The sequence below is a fragment of the Cololabis saira genome, chromosome 2 (assembly GCF_033807715.1).
Source record: "Cololabis saira isolate AMF1-May2022 chromosome 2, fColSai1.1, whole genome shotgun sequence".
Classification (NCBI taxonomy): Eukaryota; Metazoa; Chordata; class Actinopteri; order Beloniformes; family Belonidae; genus Cololabis; species Cololabis saira.
In genome coordinates this window covers 10,895,159-10,907,269 of record NC_084588.1, presented here as the reverse complement: position 1 = coordinate 10,907,269, position 12,111 = coordinate 10,895,159, and the positions used below count along the sequence as shown (strand labels likewise).

Genomic DNA, 12,111 nt, shown 5'->3' with positions numbered 1-12,111 from the left:
AATACATTCTCCGGATAGGAGCGTTTGTTCCTCTAAAAGCTGTGTTTTTTTGCAGCGCTCCTGACTGTCCCAGGATCCCAATCTCACCAATCAGAGGTGGCATGCTACTCGTGGACAGATCACGCTGACCAATCAGTACCAAGCTGCTCCTTGTGTATGTTGAAATGTCTCCAGCTGAACCAGAAGCACAGTTGGGGGATTTAATCCCCAAGCAAAAACAGCACAGCGGTCCTTTCGGGAGTAATCCAGGTTTGAGGCTGCAGACGTGCGCCAGAAACAGGCAGGCTACTGTGCAAATCCTGTCGCGCAAAGGTTGCAACATCCAGCGGAAACACAACCAACTTATAGCGGCACTTGAAAAATCCCCACAGGCGAATCGTGCAACCAATTCTCCGGCCCATCGTACCAAACACACTACAATTACGGCATCCTTTGTCGCTGTAAAGGCTGGATTATGGTTCTGCAACAAATCGACGCCGAGCCTACGCCGCAGGCTACGCCGTGCCTGACGCACACCTCCCACAAATAACTATGCGTCGAGAGGTCGCAGACCAACGCTGACCGAGAGGGCTGTGATTGGTTCTCTTGGTAGCAACGCATTTCCAGTTCCGGTTCGTGAAGCAGTCGTGAACTTTCAGCGCTCTTTTCATCATGTATGTGTGATTTTTTTTTTGTTTTTGTTTTTTTGCACAATAGTTGTCCTTATCTCTTTGATTCACTGTGACCGGAAAAGTCAGATAAACCATTCAGGAAAAGATTGCGACCCCCTGGTGGTCGCGGGGGGTATTGCACCGCAGCGAAATGGAGTGTTGGAGAAATCCGGAGGATTCACGAAGGCGTCACGGCAGCCGCGTGTGCTCTGCGTTGGTGTAGTGCAGAACCATAATCCAGCCTTAACTCCGTATGACAAGAGCAGCTGAAGACGCCGCGAGACAACAACTAGCATATGACACTACCCTGCCAAGGACACGGTTCCTGTTAACGCCGTCACTAAGGACGGATTTAAAAACCTCCTCCGCACGCTGGACAGAAGATACTTGATTCCTTCCCCTCCCCTTAACACAATTAAGGATTTTTTGCACATGTTTTTTTTAAGTTAAGACCGTCAAAGCTGGCTCTTTCAGTTCCACCGTCATAATAACTGCGTTTGGTCAAGGATGTTTCTTGTCAATAAATATATTTGGAAGCAGTTCTTACTTTTACTTTTTATTCATCCTTACTTTAGAGTGATAGCCTTTAATGTTAGGATTGTGGCACTAAAAAGAAAATCGTGGATCGGATTTATATCACAATATCTGCCGGTAAAATCGCAGAGAGATCTTTTCCTAAAATGGTCCCGCCCTCGTTTACACCCCCCACCATACAAATGTGAACTGGAGCAGCTCTGCAGAGGAAAGCTCAAAAATCTGATCCACTTGTACAGACTGGAAACACGAGTCGGCACGAGTGCCAGACAGATGATGTTAGCTCTCTCACTGTCCACCGATTCTGTATCTGAGATATCAGCTGCTACACTGCAGCAGCGTGAAACAACCACATCTAAATAAGCCCGTTCCTGATCCGGGGTCGGATTAGTCGCTGATATCTTAAGTTTGGTTGTTGAACTTTGAAAAGAGTTGAGCTAAGATAGCTGTGCCTGCCTGGCCTGGATGAAACAGCCGTCCTCCACTAACTTCATGTGGATCTCCGTCAGCTCCACCGCTCCACAAGAAGCAGGGACGGGGACGCAGCCCGTCGCTGTGAATGCAAATCGCACAAGTAATCTGACGCGATGTTTAGGAGCACAACAATACACTTCCACCGGAAAGACCGCCCTGGACTGTCGTACCAGTCATCATCAACTACTCCAGAACCTTCATGAAGTTAAAGCAGCGTCGCCGTCTGGAGACGCGTGGACGGAGGAAAGCTCACCTGTCTTGAGAGGCGAGGATGAGCCCGAAACCTTCTCCTGCCAGCTGTATTTCTTCCCCAGTGAGTTGTTGTTTAAAGTGTCCTGAATCAGAAACAAAATGAGGAAGGAGAGAAGAAGAAAGACATTTTGAGAAAGAAACACAGATGGAGTTGGAGGCGAAGGAAAGAGGGAAGAGAAGGGAGAAGTTTGCCTTCTGAATTCTGGATACTGACACAGTGTTCAACTTTTCTGTGTGTTTCTGCCTTCCTCTCTCTCTCTGTCACACACACACACACACACACACACACACACACACCTCTCTCTCTCTCTATTACACACACACACACACACGCACACACCAACCTTTTATTGTAATGAATGAGCAGCGATTCTTTTGTCCGTGCTCCGTGGTGTGCATTTAAAGGGACCAGACATTTTGTGCGAGCTACCAGGAATCTACACCGACAGTCGGACTCTTTAGATTCAGTTTGTGAAAGTTATTCGTATAGTCGCCAAGGTGCCCCCATGGTGTTTCTATTTTTTCTTCAAACCTTTGTGAAATCTCTTTGTTTATTCAAATTTACAAACATTTGGACACATTTTTCTAACCAGACACCTGTGCACTCTAAAGTGGATGTTACTTACAGGGTTTCTGGGTTGGGATGTATAAGTGTGATATTTGGAGGTTGGTCAGCTTCACCTATCATACTGGCCGCACCCAGCCAGTCCGAGCCATAACCCAGTCCACGTTTGGACACAGAGTAGCCTGGCCAGCCATCCCACCCACCCGCGTGACATCATGCTGATATCCCCTTCCATTCACAGCCATTTCCACTGGTACAAAACTCCTAACAACAAGTTTTTACTGCAGAACAGACAACACACCAACATTCCTCCACTGCATGCTATTTTGGACGTCTTTTGCTGGTACTGGTCCAATTGTCGCATGTTTCGATTGGTTGTATACTTGTCCAATGGGGTCCAAATCGTGTTCTCCGCATCCGTTGGTGTTGCCCCCTAGAAACAAAGCTGAAACCTCCTTTTCCGTATTTTTTCAAACATATATTTCTATTCGTCATGTTTATAATGAAAGTGTCTCAAGTGAATATTTGACAATTATCAGAACACAAACACAACAATCAGTAATTCACTTAAGTGCATTTGAATGATTTTGGTTTAAAGCTGTTTGAAGAATGGAGAATGAAAATAGGTTATAGAGACATATATTGTTAAGAGCAAGGAAAATAACAGATTAGATATTATCTTTGGACGTTGTAGAAGTGCGAGTGCTACGGGGGCCCGACCGACAGGATAGAGGAGGACATGGAGTTTTGTGCAGAACCCTTTTATTTCACTCACGACACCACCACACGTGCACAAACACCACGACCAGCAGTTTCTGCTTCTCTGCAGCAGCTTCTCAGTCCTCCTTGCAGCTTCTCTGTCTCTCCCTTATAAGACTGGCAGGGTGGAGAGGCTGACGGGCCACACCTGTGTCCCGTCAGCCTGAGTGGCTGCAGCTCCTCCACCCTGCCACAGACGTGTTTCCGAATCACCACGTTGCTCTGAACATGTCGTCTGAATGAGGAAGAAAGCAGCACGACCATGTTAGTAAAATAATGCTTGAAAATAAGATCATAAATGTTGTACGGTGTCTGTGGTGGACCTGGTATCAAAGCAGCTCTGGCTGGTTGTCCAGCTTTAGTTAAGAGATAAAGGTTTTTAGGTGGAAGCAGAAGTGGAAACTCCTGTGACGACAGCAGGTCCATAATTAGATCTAGTCCTCCACTTTTTCGCCAACCCACACATGAGTCACTTCCCATCCACGTGTAAGATGTGGAAATTCTGCTGTTGCCGTAGTAACGGGTGAATAAGCCGGTGGGAAATGGCAGCGTTGATGTACAGAGCAAAATATCTTACCGCAGTGACAATTGGATGGTTGCTTAAGACGGTGACTGAGATATGGTTTAATGGTGTGATGGGTCCGATCAGATAATACATGACTCTGTCCTACGTGTTGCCATGGCAACTTCTTTTATGATTCACTGCAGCTGAGATTCAGATTTTCCTTAAAACAGCAAATAAATAGACAGTAAAACTGTCCCTCAAATCTAGCAAGTTCTTCTGCATTTTCACTTTGTAGGGGTCACTAGAGTGGACCATAGTGTCATATGGGGGGGCACCTGCCTGTGACGGGGGGGGGGGGTGGACCCAGTTAACTTCTGTTTAAACGGCAACAAACTCTACACCACCATGCCAATAGCAACCTCCACCTCACAGCTTGAGAAGACAAAGAGGTCGAGGCTTCTCTACGGTGTCTGACCAGAGGTCTCTGATGGCGCGTCAAGAATCTACCAGAGATCCTCTCCTAGTTAGAGGGTCGCAGCCCCAACTGCTCCAGATTCTGGCGCAATTCCCATCAGTACCACTGTTTGCTTTCACTGTCTATCATCTTCTCTACTTCGCTGCTGACATTCTCTTTCCCAGGCTGTTACATACGTTACTACTGTCTTCATTTTCAGGTTCGTCCATCCACTTTATCATTCTAGATGTTTCATTCTCCCATTTGTGGCTGGTTTCTGATGTCACTTTTACAATAATCAAAGGATTCATTATGTTTGTAAATGGCCAGAAGGGTTTCCTAAGAGGTCACGGAGAGGTTTTAGGCAAAGGCTGGTTTATTTTATAGTCATATGTCTTCATTTTCCAGAATAACAGCTTTTATAGACACTGAGGGAAAGGAAGTAGGCTTCTGTGCTAGCTATTTGGTTTGCAGTTTCCCTCAGCTGGTCGAGGAAGACAGTCAACCCCTCCCACAAACCTGGTTCTGCTGAAGGCGTCTTCCAGTTAAAGTTGTTAAAGTAGTTAAAGCAACTTAAACGTCCCCCTGTTTCCATGGGCCCTTGGCTGGCCCTTGGTTGGCCCTTGGTTGGCCCTTGGTTGGCCCTTGGTTGGCCCTTGTTGGGCCCTTGTTTGGCCCTTGGTTGGCCCTTGTTGGGCCCTTGTTTGGCCCTTGTTTGGCCCTTGTCTGGCCCTTGTTTGGCCTTTGGTTGGCCTTTGGTTGGCCCTGGGCTGGCCCTTGGTTGGCTCTTGGCTTCCCCTTGGTTGGCCCTTGGCTTCCCCTTGGTTGGCCCTTGGTTGGCCCTTGGCTGGCCCTTGGTTGGCCCTTGGTTGGCCCTTGGTTGGCCCTTGGCTGGCCCTTGGCTGGCCCTTGGCTGGCCCTTGGTTGGCCCTTGGCTGGCCCTTGGTTGGCCCTTGGCTTCCCCTTGGTTGGCCCTTGGTTGGCCCTGGGCTGGCCCTTGGTTGGCCCTTGGCTTCCCCTTGGTTGGCCCTTGGTTGGCCCTGGGCTGGCCCTTGGTTGGCCCTTGGCTTCCCCTTGGTTGGCCCTTGGTTGGCCCTGGGCTGGCCCTTGGTTGGCCCTTGGCTTCCCCTTGGTTGGCCCTTGTTTGGCCCTGGGCTGGCCCTTGGCTGGCCCTTGGTTGGCCCTTGGTTGGCCCTTGGCTGGCCCTTGGCTGGTAACTGTAACTGCCTTGCTGGTGCGTGGTGGCTATGGCGTGCTGAATGTGTCCATGTTCCCTCCAGGGTTGAGGAATGGCGAGCAGAAACGGCCGCTCACCAGCACTATCTCTGAATTATATTCTGAGGCTAATTGTGTCTGGTTTTAGTAAAACTTTTTAGTGCGTTCAGACATGTGTAGGCCAGGCACATCACAGTCAGGGACACATATGTTGTTTCACATAACGAACGCCGCTTAGCTAGTTGAAGGATTACAGTCAGACTTAGATTAAGACCAAAGAATCCTTTTTGACTCGAGCGTCTGTCTTTCTGTCAAGCGACCGACTTAACGCAAGTAGCTCCGTAGGAGACCACCTGTGAAAGAAAACCATCCCCAACGGTGGAAAAGGGCTCCTTTGATTAAAGTAAATAAACCTACACTTTTTTCCCCAAGATATTGTGTAGTTTCATTAATCTTTTAATCTGATTATTCATTCATTGACTCTTCACGTACATGTTTCTGTATAGTTTGAGGTTTTTGATGTCCTATGACGTTCATCTTTTAATACTCCGGCTCAAATTGCCAGGGGGTTCAATCAGAGCGGCTATTTTTTTTCCACACTATTGGACTAAAAATGTCTATTTTGCATTATTACGGATGCACTGACCTGGAAACTGTGACCCAGTGGGCTCTCTCTCTCTCTCTCTCTCTCTATCCATCTCTCATCCTCTCGTCTTACAGTACTCACTGAGAGTAAAACCTCATGGAGATCCTCATCAATCACCCATCTCCTCTCTTTCTGGGCTGTTATCACTGTTGGCTCTGTTTGAGCTCCTGCAAATGTGCTAGCATCCTTTATAATTAAAGGGGCAAAAAATTACTTTTTTCCTTAGTTTTCTGTCCCGTCATTCACTTTTTCGCTCTTTCAGTCACCTTTGCCACATGCCAGAGTAGCTCTGTGAGTGATCTTGAGGTGTGACATACTGCTGTAGAGTGGTAGGTATTTGCTGCACGCCACAACTGAAGACAGAAGACAGAAGTCAAAACTAAACTTTGGTGCAGGGATGGGAGACCCCCACAGCTGGACGACGCCTCCTAAAAAGGTAATCTAATATTCCTTCAAGTTACACTGAAGCTGACATTCCCCCATGTTCTGCTTTAATTTAGATTGTACATCATGGTTTCACAAACGCAATAGGCGATAACGGTGAGTTATGTGGGATGAATGCCTGTTATAATCAAATGTGATAATCAAAGTTTATCGTTTAAATAACTTTAAACTCAAAAGATGTCCAAATTTTCCTGAAGTCCAGTTTGTATCAGTACTTTAATTCATTTTTTCCACCAATCCTGTACGGCCTGGACCAGGCAGTCCTTTTAAGGTGGAAGGGTGGATTAAGACACTCGTCGCCAGTCCTCTCCTCGATGGCGTGTGCCTCGTTTTAAATCGGTGACACAGCTTTGTGCAGCCAACCACTGAGCTGCAGTTGAAACTTCAACGGGATGGAAAGCTGCTGAGGAGGTTTGGTAATTCTACACCGATCTGGATCTGTGACATCACGGTTCCCTGGAAATTTAAACGGCGCAATGATCCCACAGTTGTGTTATGCTGGATGGGTTTTCTTTTTAGATGGCAGTGACTCCAAGACCCCAAATAAATGACCTCAATCACAGAGCTGATTTATTTTTTTTCTATTTTCCCTTTGATAAAAGGACCAATAATTAACTGTTACCTCCACCCAGTTTATTTTATATATCAATAAAAATGCTTATGTGGGTGACTTAAATTCTGGTCTCTGGTCCTAGGGATGTGGGGGGGCTAAATCTTGCTCTGAATCTTTTTATTGTACTTTGACACTATTTCACACGCATTTTAGGAATATGTTTTGCACAACAATTTAAGTCATTTATTTCTCACATGAAGTAAAACAATCCAGAAATAACTATCTATTTAAAGACACTTTGAAGTTTTCCAGAGATGCAGTAACATGTAATGTAAACTGTCCTCTCCTTCTACGTAATCAACATTTAAACCATGCAGTCCGTACCATCCCCTCTTCCTTGACTGACCAGTCCTCCTTAATTAATGTCAAATGTTCAGAAAAAAAGCATTCCTGACCGGCGGCTTCTTCGATTCAAAGAGACCCATTTTCTTTCAACGTGTTTACGTAGATAAGATACGGTTTGGGTTAGGGTTAGGGTTAACCCTAAATCTTTACAGATTACATACAGGAGATACCAGGATGTATTCACACACTTAACATTGTCAGGTTGCACATCTCTGCCTGCTTATTTGGTTTCCTCCTGCAGTTGCTGTGAGAAGAGCAAATACGAGCCTGACGGCGGCACCTCTGAAGACACTCCATACTTCAAATATTACACACAGCAAGAACGCTGAGCGTAGTTCTGCCCCACAGAACTGCTCCAAGAACAAATGCAGATATATATAGACCTGCCTGGCTGATCATGTTGACAGCCTTTAGTCATGTTGGAGTCAAGGGTGACCTCGTTATGTGACATATTATTGTCTGTTACATAACACAAGTATCCCCATTACAGTTCAAGCTGGCCGTAATTTATAACATTTAACATTTTACATTCTACAAATGGGAATGTTGTGTTTAGCTTCTGCCTGAAAACTATTTGATTTCTTCTCTTGCATTTATCTTTATTTAGCCAAGAATTTACTCTTTTGAGATGATTTGACATTGGTAACATTTAAGATTATTTCTCAAGGTTTAGTTCGTAAAGGGAGTTTCCTTTGTGACTGACTTGGTTATCCTGGGTTATGGTTCTCTGATGCAGGTCTTCTCACCTTTAAGGACCTGGTAAATCCACCTGAGACCACCTGCCCAGCACCAAAGACATGTTTAGCAACCATGTGGTGCTGAAACTGAAGATCTCAGTTCCTAATGAGCAGCAACAAACCAGGTCTGGAGATTATCGAAAATGTTCAGAACTCAATGGTAAAATCTGCAGAAACAGTGAATGTCTGGTGAAACCTTTAAGAACATGTCCTGTTTTAAAATGAATCTGCAGCAGAGTGGGTTGAGCGGGCGCCATTTCCAGAGGCTACTGCCCTACTGCAGGCAGCGCGGGTTTGAATCCAGGCCTGTCGCTCTATCCTGTGTCTTCCCCTCTCTCTATACCCGTGCTGTCCACCTACTGTCAATAAAGTCCTCAACTTAAAGGCACTGTATGTAACAACATCACTTCTGACCACACGTGGACAACTTAGCACAAAAATAAAAATGTTTGTCAGCCTCTGGCATGAATCGACACAACAGGTGCAAACTGTTACTATTACCACTGGACATGCCGGACTGTCCCCACTCATTACCACGGCAACGTTGCTAGCTCTGGTCAGTGGAGTGGCTCCGTATGCCCCCGTGTGGACAGAAGTGGTACGGCTACATAAAGCCCATGATTTGTCGTGTCCTTTTTCAGATAGGGGGCATCATATTCTAGCATACACAATCCCTTTTTAGTCTTCTTTTTTCTACACATGCACATTAACCCACTTTCCCAAACATAGCTCCAATAACCAATGACATTAAATCTAAGTTGAAGCCTAAAATCCCCCTCCGAGACTCCTGCCTCTTCATCCCGGTTCTCACCAGCATTGCCATACTGGACACAAACACACAGTCACGAGCTCTGGCAGCATTCAAGCACAAACCGAGACGAGCACCAAGGGGGAAAGGGAGAAGTGTCTTGACAATCGGAGCTATTGTTCAGTCTTGACAACACATCCTATCAGAGAAGCAATTGTCATGAATGCCGTGCCGATGTCAAGCAGACTGTTCATTCGTGATTGCATTTGCAAAAATAATGTTTGCATACAAGGCTTGGCTGACACACAGAAAGAAAGCATCTCCTCTGCAGAAAAAACATCCTATGCAATGCTTCTGCTTTCTGATCAGTATTCTGCTGTCAGACAGAAACTGAGAGTGTATGCATGCATCTGTAGATGAGGTTAATGCAGGCACTACCTGTGTGCGTGGCACAATTGGGAAGAGGTTAAGGGTCGTGGGTCTCTTGGGCCGGTACGTATCCATGGTAACAGGTGCTGCAGGGTCCTTGGTGACCGGCGGCGTAGCAACTGCGGTCGCCTTGGAGGACTCCTTATCACCGCGGTAACCGTCAGCACCGTCGATGAGGTCGAAATGAAGCATCTCTGCCTGAAGCTGGCCGACGGCTCCCAGCTCCGCCCTCCCCGACATGCTATTGGTTCCTCGCCGCACACGGCCCTGCAGGGATTGGAGGGAGCACGCCGTCAGTCAAATCAGAGAGGGAGAGAGAGAGACACAGACGGAGTGTGTGCATCCATGGAATGAGGAGATAAAGCCGGCCAATTAGAAGCTGCTCCGTCTTCGACAAACAGCACTCTCACTGCCAACAGTGGGCTGCTTAAAGGAGGAAACAGGCTATTTATGGATTCTGTTGCTCTACATGATAGTATTTACATGGAACATTACATCTGAATGAAATCCTCTGCTGCTCTTTTCCTGGGAATTCGCTGTACTGGCTTTTGCCAGAATATCATCTTCTGACCCGATAATCAGACTGACACACAGTAGTACTGATCAGAGATCATGTTCAGGTCAGGTCAGGCTGTGGAGGTCGTTAACTGGTCTTAATCAGTGTGTAAACCATGTCTGGGTAATTATCCCTCCATGTTTGTTGCTTTGGTGCTTAAATCAAGTCTTTGCAATGTTGGCAGGAGAACCTACTACTAACTGTAATAAACATGTCTATCGTCTTTATACATATAGACAGTTTTTATCTATTCCAAGCTTACAAATTACACTTCTACTGGCCTCTAATCTCTCTCTCTCTTTAACAGAAACACCACAAGCAAGCAAACATTTATTCAAGATGCAATCTAAGTCCATAAAAGCATGAATTCTACTGAATTAAGAGGTACTTAATTCACTACTTGGGTTAAGGTACTTTCGCCTTAGCGGCATTGCTAAGTGTGCATTCTTATAAATATCTTTGCAACTCTCAGACGCTCTGCTGAGGCAGTAGGGCATTTATTCTTGGTATTTCATTGGCTGTTTGTAATAACAAAGAACCTTTCATACAAGACTGGGAGTACATCAAAATGTCATTTCATCCAAAACTGATGAATTAGTTCCTCATCAGAACATGCTAGCATTATGGGAGCACCGTCACATGTGACTGGAATAACAAGGAATCTCCTATCAGACTCCTATAAACCCAGTCAGCAAATGGAGCAACATCTTAATCCTATGTGTAAGAGAGCATCTTCCAACTGAGCATGAAGCTAATAAAGGCTATTAGGCTGATAATAAAGCTAGGACCAGCTCTTATCTTCCCACAGTTGATTGTTACTGCATGGGTTTAATTATAGAGCGCAGAAAGAAAATCTGCCTGTCAGACTTTAAAGGAAATCAGAACCAGACATCTAACCTAGCAACATATCTGCATTAAGTTACTCTCAAACGAATAAATTAAACTCACATGAAACCCCTAAGATCACATTACACACAACCCACGCTTACACACGGTAACTCCAACCTCTGAGACGCTGATAAGCCTATTATAGTATTTAACTCTTTGCTGCAGGTGTTGTCCCACAACACAACAGATACGAGGAAAAATGCAAATGACGCATTCATGTGGAGAATGTGAAACATAAAGGTGTCATTACATATACACTACAGCATCATTAATCATTTGATATATTGTCTTCTACAGTACATGCTTTATCGAAGGCATTTGTAGAGTCTGTGCAGAATATAATTTAAGGCTCTGTATTTGGAGTGGGCATTTTATACTTGGTGATAACAACAAAAACAACAAGTCCATCATCCATCTCTTCTCTCCTAAATGAGGCATGTGCTCGGGTGTAGCAGCAGACAGTCGGCCGACTCAAACGGGTGAATGGGATGGAGGCTAATCCACTTGTAAAGGCTACGTGTTGCCTTCAAGCGCATCTGTATGCAGTGGGAGACTCGGCACAGATTTCCACTCATCTCTTTCACTCAAGGAGGAAAGAAGCTTTTGAGTATGAAGGAAGGCTGGCTGTGGTTTGCTTAAAAGGTAAAACTAAAAAGAATTAAAAGGGAAACATGTCATTCATGGACACCGTCCTCTGAACTGCTCATTTTCAGCTGCAATAATAAAACAAACGCTTTTTTTCAAATGCTCCCTAAAAACATTGCCAAGATATGCAGCCTTTGGGCAGCATTTGATTTCTGATAACATCTGGAAATATCATATGACTAAATGATACTGCCAACAAGGGATGTGAAAACATCCTATGATGTGTAACACTGAAATACAGCTCCATGGTGTAAATAATAAGACGGGCCATTTATTGATATAAATATATATTTATATTAAAGATATCTGACTGACTGACTGAGATACGGTACACAATACAGAGATATTATACAATACACCGGTATTATAATATCATAATAGGACGAGCATGGATGCACTTGACTACATTGACAGAATCGCTTAAAAAATAAAAAATGAACCCAGAGATTTGGTGGAAGATGGAAAAAAAAGTTCAAAAAGCAAAATAGTCTACTTGTTATGCGTTTAAAAGTATCAGTGCAAATATGATTACAGAAGAAAATACACAAACGTTAGATTGCTTCTACATATCTGTTCAGCTTTTATACATATTTCAACAAAACATCCACTCGTCCACTGAAAATCCTCCTTCTGTTTTCACATCCAGCATTCA

At 45.0% G+C, this 12,111-nt stretch overlaps 1 protein-coding gene across 2 annotated transcripts in view; it reads right to left on the bottom strand.

The window, feature by feature from the left end:
• Positions 1-12,111, bottom strand: part of mapk8ip1b (mitogen-activated protein kinase 8 interacting protein 1b) — a 75,721-nt gene that overhangs the window by 21,807 nt on the left and 41,803 nt on the right. For both annotated transcript variants that reach the window (XM_061737537.1, XM_061737546.1), the window contains exons 3-4: positions 9,380-9,637; positions 1,912-1,993 (exon numbers count right to left, since the gene is read on the bottom strand). In XM_061737537.1, coding sequence (XP_061593521.1) covers positions 1,912-1,993; positions 9,380-9,637 — 340 coding nt within the window. The remainder of the gene's footprint in view (positions 1-1,911; positions 1,994-9,379; positions 9,638-12,111) is intronic.